The 22,802-nt window shown below is 38.7% G+C and overlaps 1 protein-coding gene across 2 annotated transcripts in view; it reads left to right on the top strand.

The window, feature by feature from the left end:
- The window catches only part of EXT2 (exostosin glycosyltransferase 2), a 72,900-nt gene that overhangs the window by 7,834 nt on the left and 42,264 nt on the right, over nucleotides 1-22,802 (top strand). For both annotated transcript variants that reach the window (XM_041460035.1, XM_041460034.1), the window contains 3 exons: nucleotides 3,154-3,349; nucleotides 6,672-6,811; nucleotides 7,712-7,805. In XM_041460035.1, coding sequence (XP_041315969.1) covers nucleotides 3,154-3,349; nucleotides 6,672-6,811; nucleotides 7,712-7,805 — 430 coding nt within the window. The remainder of the gene's footprint in view (nucleotides 1-3,153; nucleotides 3,350-6,671; nucleotides 6,812-7,711; nucleotides 7,806-22,802) is intronic.

Below are 22,802 nucleotides of genomic sequence, written 5' to 3'. Positions count from 1 at the left end.
CCAACTTCCCTATGCACCCCAGGACACGGCTGGCCCTCCTGGCTGCCAGGGCACTGCTGACTCATTCAGCTTGCCATCAACCCGGACCCCCAGGACACGGCTGGCCCTCCTGGCTGCCAGGGCACTGCTGACTCATATTCAGCTTGCCATCAACCCGGACTCCCAGGTCTCTTTCCACAGGGCTGCTCTCCAGCCTCTTGTTTCCCAGTCTGTCCATACAGCCAGGTTTGGCCTGTCCCAGGTACAGCCTGGCACTTGTCTTTGGTAAACTTCATGCTGTTGGTGGTTGCCCAGCCCTTTGATTTGTGGAGATCTCTCTGCAGGGCTTCTCTGCCTTCAAGGGAGCCAACAGCTTCTCACAGTTTTTTGATGTTGACAAACTTACTTAGTATCCCTTCCAGTCCTGTGTCCAAGTTGTTTATGAAGACCTGGAAGAGCTCAGGCCCTAAGCTGGAGCCCTGAGGAACCTCACTGTGACAGATCGCCAGCCTGATGTAACACCCACCATTTGCCCATGACCTGTCATTAAGCTCATAAAAAAGAAGGATAAAAACTTGTATGTGTGATTATGGGAATACATACATCTGGAGCTTAGAATACTGGTTTTATTTGTTTCTTTTTTTTTTAAAGTAATGGAGTAAGATATAAACAAGACAGCCCTCCCCTCCCTGAATCTTGTAGTTGGAAGTAAAGCAAGACAGTTGGAAAATAAAGCACTGATTTTCTCAGAGCATGAATTAACCATTGAAATGAACTACCCTGGCAATGGTGGCTTCTCTAATCTGTTCTTGTCTTCAGAACAAGAGAAGGTGGAAGTCTGGAAGACATGTTTTAACTGATTATGGAAGGTTGTTCTTTTTATATTTCATAAATCTTCTAATTACACAGCTGAAAAAGTTTAACTGTAACAAGGTCTTACCTCTGTTACAGCTTAAAAGATGGGCAGACAGAGGCAATGGGGATCAATGGTCTGTCTGCTCATTGTGAACATCAAGTTTACAAATGCAGAAAGGTCCTTCTTAGGTCCTTCTTACAGCGTTCTGTAGAGAATATGAATTTTCAAAATTGAAAACTGATTGAAATGGTGCAGTCTCTGTTGGACACAAAAGTTATCAGTCTTTGGGTTCAGTTGTCTTTTCTGGTAAGGGCAGTGCTCTTGCTGTTGCTCTTGGCTGCTGCAAGTACAGTAATGCAGTCAATTAGGACAAACTTGTGCAGCAGTGTTTACTTTGCTCACACCCTTTGTGTCCCTGCTTGTGATGCCCTTGGCCCTGGACAGGAGGTGGCATCTGGTTGTATCGCAGTTGATTGTTTGTAGGTCTCAAGTGTTACTACCTTGTGACAGAGTGAAAGCATGCCTTGTGTTTCTGTCTGGAGAGCAGGAATGTGATGATAGGCTCCAGCATGTATAGAACCAGTTGTAAAGAGAGAAGCAGTTATATTGTTCATGTCCATGTAGTCAGATAAACTCTGTGTCTGGTTTTGGGTCGAATAAGAGAAGTAAGTCTTGTGTTCAGTAAAGAAATTATGTTTCTCAAAGCCTTTTTTAATTTTTTTTTAAATTGTGTCGGGCAGCCTGCTGTCCGGAGTGCCATCCAGCGGCCAGTCAGCGTTACTGGTGAGACGAGTTCCCAGCCTCAACTGCTCTTTGCAGGAGGGGTGGGACGTGGACACACCACCCAGAATCCAGGCTTGCTTGGGATAAATAATTTCATCACATTATGTTTGTGTGTTATTTCTTGGAAGATGGCATGTTCTTTCTTTTGTAGCAATGTTTGATAAGCTAGATTTTGAGTGTCAGAGTGATAACAGTTTCAAGGCAAAATTTGCTTTAAAATGTGTACACAAACAAACCTACATTTTTTTTAGCTGGTTGTATGCATTTATTATCACTCATCTGTATCATTCTTTCCTTTTTTAAGGCCTCTTACAGAGCTCAACTGAGGGGGTTTGATTTATTTGCCTTTTTAATTGGATTGCTTAAAATCCACTTCTGCTGGTAGCAAGTTGGTAGCAGCTGGAAACTTGTGAGAAAGAATGTTTTAAAAAAATACTATGCATCTGTTAATTGGAGCAACTAAAGTGACCAGCATGAAAATGAGTAGAAGAGGTGAGAAGAGCAGCAGGAGAGGTCTGACTTTATAAAGTGTGTGTGTTTGTGTGTTTTCAGAGCTGTAAATTAAAGATAGCATCACGTGGAGTAGAACTGGAATCCTAAGTACAGGGCTCGTGCTTCCTGTGTTCTTTTGGCAGCATGAGGGCACTCACTCACTATGTGTGTTCCTTTCACTGGGGAGTGGTTGGAGCAGTCTGACTTTAGCTGACCTGTTTTAAAAGGAAACTCAAGTAGATGGGTATAACAATTATATGCCATGCTATTTTCCAGTATTAGTATAACTTTTTTAAGCAGCAAGCACCTAATTTGAGCTTGTATTCCTGTATGGTTTACCTCTAGTGTTAATTAGTGTTTTTAAACATGTCAGTATTTAAAATGTTCAGCACATTTTAAATATTTACGGTTTTGGAGCATGGTAGGAGTTGAGAGTGTATGGGACAACATACATCATGACCTTCAACTTTTCCTTGGAAATGTTGCCTCTATATTGCCCCAAGGGACAGAACTGAATCACAGTTAAAATGATGAGCTTGTGCTATTGCTGCTGTCACCATATCAAGACTAAATAAGCTAAATACTGAGTTGTCAGTTCAACATCTTTTCTCAATTAAAATTCATGAGAACATATATGGGAGGAGAAACTAGAAGCACTCAGTGTCCTATCTACTTTGTTTTAGTACACAACCACTGAACAAAAGTAAAATCCTGGCATCAGTAGCACGCTGATTTAAAATGCAGCTAAATAATGTTTCTTTAAGTTTATAACAGAAGTTATAATGCAAGTGCCTATTCTAATGTAATAAGCACTCTTACCAAGTACAAATTTAGTCAGAATTGTAGATAATGTTGAGCCACTTACTATCCCAGACTTAATTATGTTTCATCTTTACACTTTCCAGTGCTGCCTGAAAATATGGTCTTGGTAGCATGTCCACATTTAGTTAATGCTCTGCTTCTCCAGAATGAAAGGAAATGTGTTCTTAGCATCTTGGAAGTAAAGTTGCCATGCTGTCAGGTGACCTGGCTGTGTTTTTCAGCCCTCGCAGGTATTTCATTCTGTCATCTCAGATGGCTCTGCACCCAGAATACCGCTTGGAACTGGAGGCTCTTCAGGCTGAGAATGGGGAGTCAGTGCTGGTCCTGGACAAATGCTCAAACCTGTCAGATGGGGTCCCTGCTGTTCGCAAACGCTGCTACAAGAATCAAGTCTTTGATTATCCTCAGGTGCTTCAGGTAAGGCTGTCTCTCCTGCAGACTCCTCTTCCCAGCGGTGTCTGTCTTAGCTGGGATTCTGCTCCTCTTTAGCAGTGGTAGGGTACTTCCTTGTATTTAATTAATGTGCTGGATGTTTTAAAACTGCATAATTTTTTATGTTACCTTGAGTATTATATCCTAACTTCATCCTTATTTTTAAGAGGGCCAAAAACTATGTACTCAAACTTATATGCAGACTATGTTTATATGAGACTTGTCATGCTGGTTTAGTAACACAAGACAGTGTCATGTAAACTTAAAAAAATTACACTGAAGATACTGCAAAATCCAGCAGCAATGAGATGCTAAAATGGAGGAACGGGAGGAAAAACTTTAGGAGGCAGATAAAGTTGCTCACTTCAAAACTGGAGAGGAACATTGGAATTTACACCTTCCAAAATAGCTGGCAAAAGGGCTTTCAGCAGGCATGAATTTGGAATTAATTTCTCAGCTATGACAATCCAGGCCTTGCTAGATGAAGCTTGGAGCTGAAGATGGCTTTGTCAATTGGATAGAAGATTAAAATGAACTTTAAACAGCAAGAGTGTTACATTTAAGTCGAGTTAGTCAGATTACATTTTTTGTATGCAACTTAGTAGTTAAATTGTACAAAACTATTTGTGTAGATATGACAGACTGAGCTAGAAGGCTTGTCAGCATGCAGCTATGAAAACATCTAGGTGAAATGTGTTTCATGGCCTTGGCCCAATTTCCAGAGGCCTTTTGATGTGTCAGTGAAGATCGAGCTAGATAGTGTTCTCAGACCCCTGTGTCTCTTGGCAATTCACTAACAGAGGTGCTTTGGCATGCAGTGTGGTGAAGTGAGTTATGCCATAGGCCACTGTGCTCTGTCTGTGGCCACCAGCATATAATCTGTCTTTGAACTTCAGCAAATGATGGTAAAATAACAAACAAGCTGAGGAAAGGCAAAGTTTCCACCCCTCCTGTTATGTTTCGTAGGAAATATGTTTAAAATTCCCTGTGGAGGAGTAGGAGAGGGAGGGAAGGGTCACTGTGAGTCCTCAACTTTGAATAAAAAAAAAAAAACTTTTTTGCTTTATTTCTTTAAATACAGACTGAATTGCTAAAGGATGGCAAGTCAGGGAATCTGTATCTATATGTTGCTATATATGATTTTATAACTCTGAAGAGAGCTGGCACATGCCGAGATTGTTAAAATACTTTCCCCTGCATTTCCCTTTGGAATGTCTGGCTGATAACAGTGGTGATGTGAGGAGATGTATTTATAGTAACCTTTGTCTAGACAGGAAGAATGGTTATCTGGGCAGATGAGCATGTGTGTCCACATCTGGGCTTTTTTTTCCTTCCTTTTTTGTCTCTCCCAGACCTTACTAGTCTTTTCCACCTGCTGCTGTGTGATCTAGTGAGTCAGTGGTTAAAATGTGTGTTCATTTTCTCAGCTCCTTCCATTCCCCACATCCTTCTTTTCCTTCTCTTCCTGTCTTAAGAGTGGGGGAAGGAGGACTTGGATCACAGTTCATCCTTTCCAGGACTGCCTTTACAGACATCTTACTAGCAGACTCTTGGACTTCTGGGTTGTTAATGCTTCCTGTTTGCAGGAAGCTTCTCTTGGATGAGGTTTTCAAGGCTCTTAGTACACTATGGATATGAACACAGATCTTATGATTGCATCAGGAAACAAGTGAAGAGCCAGCAAAACCCCTTGTATTTCCTAGTTCCATCTTGATGTTTTGCTGCCCTGCTGAGCATTCTGGCTCCTTTTCTTCAGGCCATGGAAAACAAGCTGGAAAAATGTTTTCTTATCTGTGGGAATCCCTATATCAACTTCATAATTTTTCTTTCTTAAACTTAGGGATAATACTGACTTGGGATTTTCCCTGTTGTGTAGCTGAACTCTACTAGCATTTATTTTGAGATCTTGAATCTGTAGCAAGATTCCTCAGTGGCAGTGAGAACCAAAATCCCTAAATACAGGGTGAGTGTAGCATAGTCAAGAAGTCCTCTCTGCTGGAGGCTGAGCTCATGGCATTTTGCCTTGGGTGTTGTGGACATGAGTAAATGGGTTATACTCTTCTCTGTGACAGCTTTTTTTATCTTTGAAGCTCCCTTCCTCCTGCCCTCATTCCTACAGAATAAGTACCATTGATAGAGTCAATCCTTCCTTGTAGATTGTACTGTCAAGGTAAGTAATCATCCCTTACTTACCACTGGAAGTGCATTGCCCAAGACTGAACCCTGCTCTGTCTGAGGTCTTTTGTTACGGTGAAGAGTCAGTGAATCCTTCAGATTTCTTCAATTTTATGTCTTTTTGGACTGTAATATTACCTGTGGGTGGAGTGATTTGTTTTATCAACAGTACCACATTTCTGTCCCATGAATATTTTTCTTTGCCTGTTCTTTTGTAGGGAGCTCCCTCTTCTGCAAAGTGCAAATCTTAGCCAGTTACTTCATGCTTTGTATTTGTGCAGTTTGCTATTTTTCTCTAAGTGTTGAATTCTATATGTATCCGTATTTCTTAGTTGATTTATGCATATGATGTCAAAGTCTAATCCTGGTATCCATTATACCTGCTAATCCTACAAAATCATAGCTATTGTGAGGTCTAATAAGTATGGTCTTGATTCTGCTACTCAGTTAACTGAGGGACACATTGAATGCTGTTGCACTTAGGAAAGATTACTTGGTCCATCCCTGCTTTACTTGTGAGCTACTGCTAACTACTTTATACTTGGAGTTCTGTAACTGGAGTTTCTGTAACTGTGGAGCCTATAAGGGCTTTATCTAGCTCCTGATTTCTTAATTTGCATGTGAAAATGCTTCCAAACATGTCAAGTGACTTGAGATACGAAATCTGATACTTCCCTGCTATCCATAGAGCTGCACTGCCTTATAACAGAAGAAAATTAAGTTGGCTCCATACAGTTTATACTCAAATAGGTTTATCTTAATTGTTGCTCATCTTGTTGTGCCAAACCTTTGAAATGTTTTAAACTTATTTTTATCCTTGAGTTTTCTCAACTGAATTCTAAAATTTGGCCATTAAAATAAAGCTCAGAATTGTCCTACCAGTCCATTTCTCATTCCTCCACTTATGATATTTTTCTTAGCCTCTGGAAGATAAAGTTGTAAAATTATTTTGAATTAGCTAATTATTCAGAATATGCTGATTGCACAGAGCAACTCGGTTTTCCTTTTGACCTGTTTTTTGGGGTGTTTTTTTTTTTTTTTTTTTTATATAATGCATATATACATACACACAATGCAAATATAACATTTCCTTTTTTTCCTCATCTGTGTGTTGGATACCATTTGTTGACAGGAATCTACGTTCTGTGTTGTTCTACGTGGAGCTCGCCTGGGACAGGCTGTGCTGAGTGATGTTCTTCAAGCTGGCTGTGTCCCAGTCATCATTGCTGACTCCTACATTTTACCTTTCTCTGAGGTTCTGGACTGGAAGAGGTCTGTACCCTCACTGTTGTACATTGAGCCACTGCCTGAGATACTTCACTGCCTTAGTGATTTGAATCAAATCTGTGTGATAAGTTGAGTGTACTGTGGGTTACAGGAAATGAAATACAGAGTAAGATGCACACTGTCTTTGCCCTTGGTCTATTATGTGTCAGAAAGAGAAGAGGAAAATAAATGAGACAAATATGACAGAGCATTTGATTATCCTGTAGCCAATTGCTTTTTCTTCTAAAAGAGATTTGCTGTATAATCTTGTGCTTGAATTCAGTGAGGACTGGTCTCCATTCAGGCTCTTTTAAGGAAAATACATACTAAATATTGCATCACAGAAATGCTAATTCTCTGTATTGCACCATGATTCCCAAGTTTATCTGAGATGGAAAGATAACATTACTTTGTAACTGAGTACACTGTTAGGAGTTTAGATTATTTTTCTATGCACTCTGCCCAGTTACATGATCTTGGGATAGGGATAATATGTACAAAAATTATTTGTTTTATGTGTAACACTGTATATGCTATTACTGTTTGTTTATTCCAAAAATCTCTGCTGACAGCAAGTCAGTGGCAATCCAGAGATGAGAATTCAGGATTTCTGAATCTCTGTCCTTTCCATAGTTATTTGATTGTCTGGACAGATTAGTCTAGAGACTTTGGTGGCATTATCGATGGGCAGACTGGCTGGTGTTGGGAAGGAGCTTCTGTGGAGTATTTTGTTACACTGAAAGACTGCTTCTTTTTGTTTATGTCTTTTGAATATGTCTTGTTAAAATAGGACAAGATTCTGGGTGGAAAAGCAGTCTTTTAATGAAAACCTCTTTTGGAAAACTTCTTTGAGTGTAGAATTTCTTTCTTCTCACCTTGCCATACGTTTTCTTTTCTTTGCTTTAGGGCTTCTGTTGTCATCCCTGAAGAGAAGATGCCTGAAATGTACAGTATTCTGCAAAGTATCCCCCAGCGACAGATTGAAGAGATGCAAAGACAGGTAAAGCAATGTACCATGGTCAAATTATTTTCCTTGCTCTACAGTTGGAGAGTAGGTTCATACATCTGCCTTGCTCTGAAAGCTGGTGGAATGAAGAAATATCCACTGTACTCTCATGTTAATATTTTTATTATTTGACCCTGTTCTTTCTTTATGCTAAACATCTGCATTTGCCATCACTTTTCAGTGGGATGGAAGCTCTTCTTGAGTGTATTGCCTACTGACCTCTATTAAGATATTTCTGATGAAATCACGGCGTATATTTGTTTAATTCTTCTACATGGTATTTAAATTGTAATAAAAAAGTTCAAGAGTCTGTGTTTATTTCAAAGGAAACTTTGGTTTGTAGTAAAATTTTAGTCACTTAAAACGTGAAGGAAGCATTAAGTCCAAAATATTTAAATATTTTATCTACATTGACAATTCCTCAGAGAGAGAGATTTTTCTTATTTGGTGACTGCAAGAGCTGAGACCATGAACTGTCAGGCCAGCAAAGAGGATATTAACATGTAATGTACACTTGTATCTAGGATATTTCATCCTTGACATCTTATTGTACCTGAGCATATATTGTTACAAGGTAAGATGGTACTCTTATCACTGCCTCAGTTCCTCATCAGGAAAATCATAGAGGAAGTAAGAGCTAGGTATTTAAGAAAAAAGTTAACTATCTGATTTCAAGTGACTTTTCCTTCAAGTGACTTTTCAAGATGCATGGAATTTCTGTAGTCAAATTTCTGCAAGAATTGTGAAGTCACGTGTCTGAAATTCCCTTACACAACCTTAGTGACAAAGTGGTCCTTTGCGTGGCCTTTGTAAAAACTGACCCAAGACATTTTTTTAGAATGTAACTCTAGTTATTTCTACTTAGGCAGTGCTGAAAGCTGCACAGTGTATAATAATACTGATATATGGGGAGAAAATAGACTCAAATTTAGATGTAAATATCTTTCACACGTGATTTGCCCGCTTCACTTCACTCTGTTCTGAGTCTGCAAATACCACAGCAGCCATCAGGGGTCTCCTTTCTCTTTAGTGCCTTCACACAAATGAACCATTTTGATGGGGCCTGCTGGCAGCACCAATGTGCCACCAAAACCAGGCGGTGAGAAAGTAACCTTGGTGTTACAACTCCTAGAGATGTGATTTTTGGTTTAGAGATGTCAACACTAGGGAGTTGTGCCTAATAAAACTTTCAAACTGATAATAATAGTCTGTCAAAGTGTGCAATAACTTTTTTGTTGACTATTTCACTGATAATGTAAAATAATCATTTCAGTGTTCTCCAGCTATGGACAATGCATATGACATTATGGACATGTTAAACACTAAAGTATGAAATCAGGCAACTCATCTGTAAAAAAAAAAAAAAGCCAACAAAATAAAGACAAAGGAGCAAACCCCCTAAACATTCAGAACCAAACAAATCAACCCCCTTAATTTGGATGGTATATACATTATCTACATTACATGTGACTCTATAAAATTAGCTTAGATTATATTTTAGTGCTCATAACACAGATATGGTCTCTGTTCAGGGTGAATTTTGTTGGATTACACATGGTTTGCAATAGTCATTGGGTTAAAACATCACTGAACATCATTGGAAAATGTGATTCTATTGACTGAAGGTGTGCTGTGTTTTTCTAAAGCTTCTTCTCACATCTTGTTGCTTTTACTGTGTTTTGATTGGGAAAGTAACGGGATGAACTCATGAGGTCGGTCTTTCATCTTTGTGAATTATTTCTGTTTCTGTATTGAGGATACTTAAACATGTTATCCATGCATTTCATGTCCTGTCAGCCTTATTTACAAGGCAAAATCCCTGTGTAAGTGTCTCTGAAATTCCCTTGCTGATAGGTGTTTTGTGTTTTAGCCATCTAGTACAGTGAAAAGTACTTAATGACTGGAACTGTGTGGACTACCAGTAACCTGACATATATGGTTGAGATCATCTTTTTCTAGGTAAATACAACAAATCCTTGCTCTGAGTTTCTCCTTGCTGAAGCATGCATTTATCAGACTTTTTGGGTCTGATAACCTTTGTGGGATTGGAGCCTTGCTGTCCAACTGCATTGGTTTCAGTGGTTGTCTTATGATATAAATCTTATCCTTATTTGGAAAACATCAAAAGTAAAACAAAGATTACTGTAAATGTTAGCTTGCCAGTTTTCTTTTTTGATTATTTTGGAATTTTTTGCAATGTTTTATCACAGGAGATTCTCTGGAGATCACACATAAAGCTCAAAATGTTGACATAAACATATAAGCACACACCTACATATACCTGTATATAATTTTTTTCAGATTGTCTGCTTTTAATGAGTAAAATTTTCTCCATGCATATAAAGATTCATTAGTTTAAGCAAAGCTTTAGTGTGGGAAATCAAAATTAATTCTGCTGTCCTACATCATCCCTGATTGGACTGAGATCTCTGGAGATCAGCTATATTGACTTACGCTTTTATTGTTCAAACTTGCAGAACAGTTTGCTCTCTGCAATTGCCAGTTCCTGTCTGTTCTCACAAAAGGGAATGCTTGCCCTGCTTGTAGCCAGGTCTACACAGTTGCAAAAAATTGATACATATTTTCAATACTGCAGCTACAGCCTATGTCCCTGAAAACCAGATTCTTGCATAATATAATAATAAATAATAGATATTATAATAATAGCTCTTATAAACGGTAACATTTTGACCATCAAAACCAGCCCCTGCTGATTGAGCTGCTAAAATGAATAGCAGTCTGGATGAAACTTACGTATCTCTGGGACTGCTGTCTTGTCTGTTTTCTACAGTAATGTTGTCATTCTCATTTTCTTTGAAGCTTCCTTGATCCATCCCCCTCTCACAAACAGTTCCATATGGAGTCTGAAACACTGGCAGAAGTGCCCAGAGGCAAGTTGATAAGCAGCTTAGCTGCACAGACTTGATGCTGCATCCTAGGCTTTCATTTTATTTGCACCTCTAACTAGCACCCATGTAATAGCAAAATTCTAGAAGTGGAGGGGAAGAAGTAGATGTAGTAGGGCCTGTATGATACAGAGCAAATTTCAAATTTTGTCTTGCTCCTGCAGAGTGAAATAGATAAAACAAAATAAAACTTTGGTGGTATCACCTTGTCTCATGCCTTGTATAGTTTCCCTTGCAACAAGTTTTTTGGGGTTTTTTTGAAGGTTTTGTTCTGCAAGCCTGTTAGTTTCTGGAAACATGTTTCAGCACTGTAGTTGATATATAAGTGTCTTTAACTAGTCTGAAAGTTTTCCTCAGCTTATATCTCAGCTGCTGTGCTTTTTTCACCCTCTTTTTGTGAGGTGAACCCGTCTATATGAATATACAGGCATCTTGTAAGTATTTATCTTCACTTAATACCAACATAGTTAGAACTCTTTTAACTTTTTTAGAACATAGATAGACTCATTAAGGCATAGAATCAGAATACAGAAGTACTATGTAGTGGGAATAGAAGACTTATTCTTCTGTTTATTTAGGTATTCTTTCTCCCTGAAGAGATTTTAGGTAAGGAGTTTATTTTCAAAAGGTGGCTTTGTTTGACTTTATAACACTCCCCATCTCCCAGAAATAAAACTTCTGAATTCTGTTCTGGAAGACTGGATGACTTTGTGTGCTCTGATGACACAAGGATGATGAGTGTTCTTAAGTGTAGGAATTCTTTTCATCCTGGTTTTGTAAGGAAGTGTGTATGATCACGTACAATGTGCATGCTGATTTCTCTTCTGATTTCTGTTAGTGCCCAGTTTCAGCCAAACTTACAGAGAAGTGGAGAGGTTGGAGATAAGAAATTCCCTGAAGCTGGGCACCTGTGTAGGAGTTAAGTACCCCAGAATAACATGGCCTTTTATGAGAAGCTTTGCAGCTTTGCAGCTAACAGTCATAGAAAGCCACTTGCATTTATCCATTATGAATTATCTGCTTTGGAAAAGGTTTTATTTGGAACTGACACACCTTAGGCCACAGAAATTCAGGTAGAAAATGGCCAAATGATAAGGTGATAAATTAAATTCAGTGTACAAAGGGGTATATATGCAATTTAAAACAGTCTTCTCGTAGGCATTTTTGGCGTCTCAACTAGCTGCAGTCTCTTGGGAAAGAATTCTTAACAGCTGTAATAAGTAGTTATGTGCAAGTATAAATTCCATAGTCAGTTATGTTAAAAAAATACAAAGAATTTCTAGAAAAGAGATAGAGAATGAGATGGAAAATACTGTGCCACTATGTAAATCTGTTGTATGTCTGCACCATGAATGCAGTGTGGTTCTCCCATCTTGAAAATTATGTGATAGAACAAATGTGAACAAAAGTTTCAAGAGAATACTGATGAAATAGTGTAGCACTCTTCATGTTGAAAATGAATGATTGGTGATGATGAAACAGGAATATAATACAGAACTAAAAAATAAGAAGGTAATAAAAAAGTGAATGGATGTGGCTGTACATTGTTGGATACAATTTCATTTGATGTCTCACAGTACTTTTATTATTTGGAATCTGGTCTAAAAAAAAGGAGATGATCTCACAGAACTAAGAGGTAGCCTGTGAGAATCACTGCTTCATAATTTTGTGTGAGTGAAGGAGTTTTATTGACATAAAAGGCAGAATGAAGACATCCAGAGAAGGAAAATCTGTCAGAGATGAATGCAAAGATATACCCTCTGGCTTAAAAGTTCCTGCATTGCAGACTTCTGGAAGCTGGAGAGTACTTTGAGGAAGTGGTGGCTTATGCCTGCTGTGTCTGTGGGAGGGGGTTCCTAAGGTACCTGCTGTGGAGCTCTGTCAGAGGGAGAATATGGGAACAGAAGGCCATTTGGTCAGACCTGGCAGCTTCAGGACTCATGTTTGCAAAAGACTTTAGTATTATATTGCCTTGTGTAATAACGCTGTCAGATAATCAGTGGTTTTTAAAATGCATCTTGACTTCACTGGCTGCCAAACACTTCAGTGGGAGACTCTTGAAAGTGGTGTATAGTTTCCTTCTTTGGGTGAATGTGTAATTCACTTCACTGAAGCCCCAGAAGGTACCCTCTCAAATAGTGGCCATGTACCATTCTTGCTTTTCATTAATTGAAGTTTTAGACGATCACAACTTCTTGTGGTTTTTAGCCTGAATGGACAATTAAAGGCTAAAACAGGATGTAAATTCAGGGTAAAAAATTGTGGATAGAAAACATGTAGTTTGCAGTGTTTGTTCCCACAGCTGGAATACCTGGACAAGCTGTTGCGGTTTTTCTTGGGCACATCCCATGTGCCTCAGCCCTGAACTGAAGAGAAGTTCAGACTCCAGGTCAAACAGAGCTGAAGACACAAGCATAAATCAATGACTTGTTTTAGTGCCACGTTAAAACAACATGAGTGGCTGGCTTTTCTGACCCTCCTCCCTTTCATTTAATGTGCTTCTTTGGCTCTTCTTTAAAGAGGGCTCTGTAGAGTAATTTCAACTCTTATCAGCTTGCTGACAGCTATATGAGCCTTTCTGCTGGCTCCAGGCAATCACTGCCAGCGTGTGAAACATCCCATTCTTGCAGTGAAATGGTCTTGGATAGAGTTAAAGCAAATGGGTGGTGGAGTTTTCCTGTGGGTGGTGCAGCTGACATGAAAGAGATGGGATTTAGTTCTTGTTAACCAATTAAACAGAAATTCATTTCAATATCTGGACACTAGATGCTCTTTGAGCATACTTAGGCTTTTACAAGTCCTTTTAATGAGAATATTAAATGTACAGCTGCAGTTCTTTCCCTGACAGGGGACAGCTTCTGTCTCTGGGTTCTGTAGAATCATCATTATCAAATTTAAGAAAACTTTCATCTGTCTGCCATTTGTAGCGTTTTAAGGAGTGCGACTGCAGAGCCTAACCCTGCTTTAATCCTCCCAGAGTGCTTCAGTGAAGCTCTGGGTCCCCCATAAATGTCAGGCCTGGACAATTTGCCATCTTATCAGATGCAGTGAAGTTAGTTCCAGCCCTCTCACCCCTCCCCCAGAGGAAAGATTTGTTGCTGCAAACAGCAAAGGAAAGAAAAAAACTTTTTCCTGGCTTACTGCCAGGATCACCATGGGAGTTGTAGAATCCTTGGCATTTATATATGAGACCTTCATTGCTCCCCTCTCCCTTCAGTTGTTGCAGAGAGTATCCTTATCCTAGATTTTTTTTCTTCTTGCCTGTCCTGCCTTGTTGTTTTTCAGAATGAAGAAAACTGTCTTCGTGGCATCTCTGAGAAAGAGCTCAGAAATTTAAGACCAATCAGCACCTCTATGTATAATTTTTATAGGATGCATTTGGGCTGCTTTTGTATCTACATTGGCAGCTTCTAAACAGTAAAAGGTTAAACTTAACTATAAGAGGAAAATAATGCTATTCTGAGACAATTTTGTTTTGTTTTTCAGATTAGATTTTAAGAATCTGTGTTTTAAGAGTCTTTATCATGTTGCACAGTGGATTTTTGGATACCCTTTGCAGATTGCTGTACACAACTTGAATAGACTACAGATAAACCAGATGATCCAGAAACTGGAAAGGCATGTACTTTTAGAAAGAATATTTGAAAATATCCTGTCATGCACATGAAGCAGTTAGCTGCAGACAGATGGATGATTAAGCATATCTCCTGGTGTTGCACTCTTTCTTTGTTACTGTGTGCTTCCCTCTGCTGCTGCATAGTCTGTAGCACATCACATTCTTTATCAAAGCTGCTTGCTTTGTTTACCCTCTTTAATTATTGAAAGTATTACAACTTCAGAATTTATCTATGTAGCATAAATAAACTGCGCTGCTGTAGTAGTTTGCATGTGAGTATTCTATTCTATTGTATTAAATAGAATAGTAAGTACACCTTGGTTTTGTATCCATTTTACTGATGAGTAGATAGATATGTAAATAACTTGTATAAGGTCAAATCATAATACCAGTAATGGAATTCAGAAATCTAGATCCGTTTTAATGACTGTATCAAATGTACCTTACAGTAGGAACATCTGGCTTTTAAATTAGAAAGGTCTTACGTTTTCTATAGAAACAATTTGCTGCTAGATAATCTTCAGCCAGATTTTCCTTTGATCTTTGTCTGTAAATTATGCAGATATATTGAATAGTTTCTTAGATGCCTGGAGGCAGGAAAATTATGCTTTTTTTTGCAACCTGAATAGTGGGCTGTTTTAGGAATATACTGTTGTGTCCCTTGGCTTTCAAATGCTTTACTTTGTATCTGGAGTTTGGCTTCTTCCTTTTCCCTTTTTTTTTTTTTAATCAGCTACAATTTTGAATGCTCTATAGAAATCAAAATGGCAGCTGGCATTAGTTGTCATTGAATTCTGGTGACTTGGTTCTGTAGAGATGCTATGGGCAGAAGGATTGTAGAGGGTGTGCATATTCCAGGATGATAATGTTGGAGTAGGGAATCATAGAGAGAAGTTTGGCTTCATACAGTAAAGAATAGCATGCTATTCCAGATGTTTACCAAGAAGTAATAAATAACTCTTGTTGATGTCTTTCAGTGATTCTTTTTCATGTAAATTTGTTTTCCATCCTGTTTCATTGTGGTGTGGATACCAGATAATATTATCACAACCTTCAGTTAATATTCACCTTCCCCATTTCATCAGATAGCCATGATGTGCAGTTTGAGCCATGAAGGATGGGGTATTTTTATATAGCTCAAGCTAAGATCAGTTATTTTTAAGATGTGGAGGAAGAAAGCAGTGCCATGTCCTAAATGGAATTTTTCCAGTAGATACGGAAAAAACCTCATGACTGCCATGGTTCAGCTTTTATCCTCAGAGAAGTCAGTAAGATGTATTTGTATTCAAGCAGCGCTGGCAGTTGTGTCTGTGGTTAAAGTTGTCCAGTGTTGAGAACTGTGTGTATGGGGGTATGTGTGCTATGTTTGTGCTTATATAAAACAGAACTGTATAGCTTACAGGAAACTGAGCAAAGCATGCCTTCATCAAAAGGGCAAGTTCTTCCTGGTATAGAGCTTAAGCTCTGAAACTGAGGTATGTGCTGATTTTTGACAGCTATAATATGGTGGTAACCTTACCTAGATTTTTTTTTCATCCTTCAAAAAGCTGTCCTTTCATGTGTGTGATTGGCACTGGGCTTGCCTTGTGTTTAGCTTCTCTAATCAAGGGAATTTAAGCTTCTATTCTCCCAGCATTAGTACAGCAGTCATGGGAAATCTCAAACAAGCCAGATCTTATTGCAGCAGTTGACACAAATAAAAGCAGTTGTGCTTTTATTTATTTATTTTTGATGCTGGATGCTGATTAAAAGTTTCCAAGCATCCTTTAGCTATGCTATAAAGCCAACCAGCAGAGAGCAGGGCAGCTGCCAAGGAAGGGAGATGCTGGTGGACACAGGACAAGATCACAGTGGGGAAGCATCAGTGTGTGTAACTCAGAAAGCTGGGAAAGGTGTAAACAGATCCCCAATTTATCTATAGGGTGGGCTCTCCAAACACTGTTTTATTGGCCAGTGGCTCCTGCTTTACTAACCTCTAACCTCAGCAGTACTCAGAGGTGCTGCCCACCAGCCAGCCTTGTCTTTGAACCTCCCTTGGCTCCTGCCACCTCAAAGACTTGCAGTCAGATTCCTGTGTTTTGCTTGGGACCTCACCTCTCAGCAGGATGCCTGCAGCAGGGAAAACTGATCTACCCTGAGAACATAGACATATTTGAAGGCAATACCCCTAGGACTAGAAACCTACTGCTTTCAGTTTCAGGAGCTGTCCATCACTTGTCAAGAAATGTGGATAAAACATCTTCCCACCCCCAATCTTCTGGGCGTGCAGTAGTTGAATGTTCCCTGCAATTACATACATATATATTTGTTTTCTGTTATTTTCCTGACTGCTGTTGAATCAGTGATAGCACAGTTCTAGCTCACTGTAGGTCTGGTTTTATGTTGAGTGTGTTGAGAACAAACATCATAATAAGGATGATACAGGTTCAAGTATTTTGACTATTCCCCAGGTTAGGTGTGCCTGCCACTTCCTTTACAGTAATGGCCTGGTGAAATTTGGGTAATTAGAGAGCCATGCAAAATCCTGGAAACTGAAGGGAAGAGAGTGGGCTATTTTTTGTGTCTTTACATCATTATTGATGACTATATAGAGATAATGGCTTATCTGGAAGCTAGAGTAGTATTTATTTCTCTTTTTCATCTGTGTTATTTCTATGGTGTCAACACATGCCATTTGCTTGTAAATAGGAAGGCAAACTGAAAGCTCTTTGGGAGCAAAGGGAATTCAGACAATGATAATAATATTTTAATATCACATGTTTTAAAAGCTGTAAATGCTGCAGGAAACTTTGGGGTTTTGTTTGGTTGTGGGGTTTTTTTAGGTTTTGTTGTTTTTTCCTCGTATCCTGCTGGTTTCTTTGCTGGCTCTGTCTCCATATTTTGTAACAGTATTCCCAGCCACAGCTGAGAATGGGGAGGGTTCCTTGCTGCTCATAGTGCTGGTATCTGTTTGTTGGCTCCATGACTGAAAAGTATTTTGACCGTGGATTTGTAGGGTGCCAGGACAGTAAGTCAGGTTTCCTGGCTGGTGCAATGTTGCCTTCTGCAACAGAGTTGTTAAGTTGATATATTCATTAATCAAAGAAGCAAGTTTGAGGTGCAGAAATATATGGAGGAAAGGGAGAGCGCCAGTGCTAAGTGATATTTTTATCTATTCAAGTCTTGTGTTCTTGCTATTTTTAGAATTAAGTTGCTATTACTAGGACAAGGAATAGTGGAAATCTGTATTTTAAGGGTAAAGGTAATGCAGGATTTCAAAACTATAAAAAAATTTGCCATTTAATGAGAGAGAATGAGAACTCTTTTATTGAAAGTACCTTCTTTTGTGTCATGTATATAAGCAGAAGAATGCTCTTCAGGACACGATGAAAACCTTAGAAACACCAAAGCAAGAAAACCTCCAAAACCCGCCACCCCTAAAACAAATCAAAAACTCTCTCAAACTCCCAAAGTTATGTGAAAGTGTGGAAGCAAGGGTGAAAATGTTAACGTTAACAGATAAGCTTCTAAGAACCATTCTTGTATATGCACAGTATGTATTGTATGTGTGGATTACTGCAATTTATGTGATTCTTTTCAAAGCACCGAAGAGGAGCATCTGAGGAGGGCTGCAGTGCAAGAGGCTAAGTTTTAATATCTGAGCTTGCACTAACATTTTCTTTTAACTTTTCTAAGAGTCAGCAAGTAGTCTCCAGCAATAAAACTGAGAGTGAGTAGAAGTGAGTTATTCCCAAGTGGCTGCTATCTGAAGGGTAAGATTAGCATTTCGAACTCTGACCTCTGTCCCCTTATGAATTGGCAGCTTCAAAAAGAAAAAGGAAAAAAAGAAATTTGGATAATGGAAAGATTCAGTTTTCACTCTCTGTTGTATCTGAAGGAGGCAAATGTACTTGTTTCATAGCTGAAATTACTGCAGCAGAGAATATTGAGACAAAGAATTAAATCAACTTACTGCTTCACTTTTGAAGATACTGTTTTTGAAGCTGAATTACAATAAAAACCAGCACCATCAAATGTCTGTCTAGAATCTCTTTCTTAAAATATTTGACTGTAGTGATACAAATTATTGTTTTGTTTGCTCATACTGCTGAAGTGTCTTATAATTAAGGAATATTCCTCTATAGGCCACTCATATAATTTGTATAAGTTAAATAGATTAATTGAGTACTCTCAGGGCTTTTCTTGAGAATTGTGCATAACTCAGTAACATGGAATGAAAGTTCAGAAATAATGTTAAAATAATGATGTCAGATTACATTAGGAGCACACCTTAGTTAACTGGAAACAACAGTGCGTGCCCTGCATTGGTCTACTGCTCATTCCTCTTTTTTCCTTTCCAGAGGTACCTCTGGTTTGAGGTTCAGATCACTCCCATGCTGAATTATGGATTAGTCTTTATTTGAAGTGATCATGGGCCTCCAAAACTTCAATTCCTTGCTTATCTCCATTTTCTAGCTTTAGAGGTGACATGCTGTTACTCTGAGCGCTCTTTATGTACTGCCTGCACTACTGCATTTTTTGGATAGGTCTGCAGTGAGAAACAGATGCAACAGCCAGTTTAGATTGAATTTGAAAGATGCTTTTAATCTGATATTCTATAAAAACATAAAAATCAGAAAACTTTTCAGGTTTAGGCAAGTTAGCATGATTTTGCCAGTATTTAATTGCTTTGAAGGATTAGCTTTTAAAATTTCTTCATAGTCTATGTATGGGGTCAAGAAACTAATTTTTGCTTTCAGACTGCAATTTCTAAAGAGTTTACCTCCAGTTTCAGGTAATTGTACTGGCACCCCAAAAGAGAGAAAACTTTTCAGAGCACAGTTCTCTTACTGTTATTCATAGGCTGAAACACATGAGTTGTTTTTGAAAAATGTAACCTAGATTTGTGAAGCCTAGATTTGCATTTCAAATCTTCATGCCTCTCTGGGAAAAATGAGACTACTTCAGGTCACTATTGAAAGCAGAGCTTTAAGGGGAAGAAGGACCATGACCTACAGCTAGTCACTTATTTTATCCTCTCATGATCCATTATTAAGAGAAGAATGGATTTATTGGAAGTTATTTTAAGGTACCAGAGGTCCAAATTTGTGTCTGAATCACCCTATTTTTTCCTCTACTGATTACAGAGAGAGTGGGCCAGCCAGCCTTAGGTGTGTTGAATGCGATTGAGTGATATCACCAAGGGTCCTAAACCAATCAAGCATTCTTTTTTAATCCTAAAATCTTACCATTTTCTAAAAACAACAAAATACTGTTTAGTTCTTAATAGTATAAAGTTTTCTGAGGCTTTCTTGTAAGCCTGTGTAAAAAACCTAAACATGTCACTGGTTTTAGCTGACACAAGCTAGTACCATCTTTGCTGGAGAACTGCATACTAAAAGTAGTATGTGTGATCAGCAAGGAAGTTGTTAGAACAGGGAACCAGATGCAGGAATAATGAAACAGTACAGAAAGAGGGTGCAGATTACAATTTATAAGCAGAAAAATGTGGGAATTTGGGGCTATAAGTTCCTCAGTCTAAACCCCAAATTTATCTTGGGAAACGTTTTCTAAAATACATATTGCTCCGAAAGAGTAACTTACCTTCTCTTCAGTCCCCTTTTACCAGGGGAGGTCAGTAGTAGAGCTCTTGAGAGCTCAGGTTTGCTATCTGACTATTATATAACATCAGCTACATTCATATGCATCTTGAGTACAGGGCAAACCTACAAAAATTCAATTTATCTTGAACCTCAGTAGCCCATTTAATCCTGTTGCCCAATGGCAATAGTTTGGGGGGAGGAGAGGTTGTCTGGGACCCATCTGAGTAGTTTCAATGGGAAATAATGTGCTGTGTCTCAGTAACTTTGAAAATGTTTGATTATATTACAGTAGGGCATATAACTTGAGCAGGCCTTGTGGATGCACTTCCATGTCCAGAGCTATCAGATGCACAGCTGAGCTGTAGATATTTACTGTAATATCTTTTGTATCCCTGTTGAAGGTACATTTTAGGAAAGAGTTACTGCAGTCAGTTGCTTCAGTTACTTAGCTAAATATTTTATTAAAGTTTTTATTTGCAAATGAAAAGATAAAGTTATTGGGATTTTTTTCTATTCTTCTATCCATCCCAAAATTTGAAATGTTTAGAATGGTTAAGTCTCACAACATCTCTTTGAGGTCAATATTACACATACTGCTGAGAGGCTGAAGTAAAAGCAAGAAATCTAACAAATGTCTAACTTTTATTTATAAATAAGTGACAGAACCAGGATTAAAAGTAAGATCTCCAAGTTTCCAGGCCAGTGCTGTTGCAGCAGGTAGGCCACACTCTTTTGCTTGCATAGACTTCTCTAATCCAGCTGGGAGTAAAAACCAGGAACGCCAAGAGCCATTAAGAAGGGAAAGCATTTAAGTAGAGTCACCATAGGTGGTGTGAAAATGGTTGTATTTCAAGGTCTTGTAAACTCTTTCAAGGCATTTTGGAAACACTCAACTGCTGCAGTGGGGCAGAATCTCACAGCATCATGGCGCCTGACCTAAAAGTTGAGAAAAGTTCTGGTTTATGGGCAGTTAAATTTTACTACTCTTTTGCGAATTTTTTTTTCCCCTCTTGCTACTTTTACGGACTGCCACCAAATCGTGGGCTGTGAAAAGACAGAAGGCTAGAAAGTTCCTTTCATGGACTGTTTTCCCCTTGATCTAAATGTTAAAGAAGGTAGTCCTTACCTTGTGCCCAGTGGGTTTTCTTGTCACAAACCAGTCGAAAGATTTACATTGATCTGTCTTGCACTCCACAGCAGAGCACCATTAATGGCATTAACGCTAGAACTTATAAACATTATATGAATGGACTCTGTAACCTGATGCAGTGTTGGCTTGTAAAGAGTGTATAAAGAGATGCTAGGCCCCCAAGTGTGTTTATTTCTAAGGAAAATAACACCTTACCTAAATAAATGTTGCTTTCTATGAGTAGGCTGCCCTGTTGCTGCATGCTGCTGCCTGTTGTCTGGAACGAAAATAAGTGCAAATGCTCCCTTCCCAAGCTCTTGCCTGTGCTGGTATGTACTGAATATTGTCAGTTTAGTTTCTTTGTGGTCCAACTGAACTAAATCCTGGACCTGAAATCAAGTGGAATTGAACTTTGGCTTGGATGCTTTCTTGCTTGGTTTAAGGAACATCTGTCTTGCAGATATTGCTAGTCTTTCTCAAGGTGTGCATGTATATTTGTAGAGATAAACTGATAACACTGCATTATGTTAAGAAATTTTGGCCTTCACAGAGAGTGGTGGGTTTTCATGGCTGGTCTAATGAGGGTGCAGCAGTTGGAAGTGGGGCAGGAGGAAGGAAGAAAGGAAGGGCTACAACTTAGAACTACTTACTGGCATGCCCATGTTTGTGAACTCAGTCTGCAGTGCTCACTGCTTGGTGAGAGGAGAGAATTTGGTCTCCAATTCCTTCAGTCTTTGGCTTCCATAATGAAGTTGTCATGGCTTTGTTAAATTTACTGCAGAAATTGAATTCAGATGAACTAATTTCGTGGGCAATCTATTGTGTAATGAGAACTTCCAGTCACTTCCAACCCATTGGGCAACCCAATAATATAATGTATTTCTCATTGTCAGTCAAGTTATACAGTATGCTAGATTTGACTCTTCAGAGCATTGGTAAAACTTTTCCAAAGTAATGCTTTCCTTTTGGATCTATCCTAGATTTTCTATTTATCCAGAAATTTAGAAGGAGAAGAGAAATTGTATTTCTTCTTTCTGTTTTCAGTTCCTTGTAAGCCATACAGGTTAATGTACATTGATCTGTGTTGTCTTGGCAAACAAAGTACAAAGTAGATGTTTGATCTCTGTTAACCACGTAGGTTGCCCATGGCCTAAGCAATATTTAGGTGTATACAAAGTTAGCTTTCTCTGCAACTCTGTGGTCTACATACTGTGTTTCCTTAGAAAACTCTGGAAACCTCATCAAGCAGGCTTCTAGAGTACTAGAAGCTAATTTCAGTTCAAGTTGAAAGGAGGAGTCTGACTTCATCATAGTTGTAGTCTGTGTATAATCAATTCTATGTGAAAGCCAAGGTCTGGACTTAAGGATTGTTTATTTCAAGATCCTGAAAGGTGTTCAGGTAGCTCTAATTAGTGCACTACAATTACCATGCCTTAAAAACATTGCTTAGTGTATTAAAGTTACTCTTGAGTTTCCTGGATTTATAGATATGGAAAAGAAGAACAGAGAGCTCATTAAAGCTACATAAGAGTAATAAGAAAGTTGGCATAGGAGTCTGGAACAGAAACCTTTTCCTTTTGTTGTTGTTACTCTTTCCTGTATCATAAATGTATTAATGGGATTTCTCTCCTCTCTGTATCTTACATTCCAACATAAGCTTTTCAACCTCACCGAGCAGAGTAGAAAATATATTTCAAATGGAATCAACGTACATCTTCCCAGTAGAAAACTTTCCCAAAATATTTAGTAACTCAGCAT

Source organism: Pyrgilauda ruficollis, unplaced genomic scaffold, assembly GCF_017590135.1.
Source record: "Pyrgilauda ruficollis isolate IOZ18807 unplaced genomic scaffold, ASM1759013v1 scaffold14, whole genome shotgun sequence".
NCBI classification, from domain to species: domain Eukaryota; kingdom Metazoa; phylum Chordata; class Aves; order Passeriformes; family Passeridae; genus Pyrgilauda; species Pyrgilauda ruficollis.
Note: the sequence above shows the minus strand (reverse complement) of the source record. Positions and strands in the feature narration are given on the sequence as shown.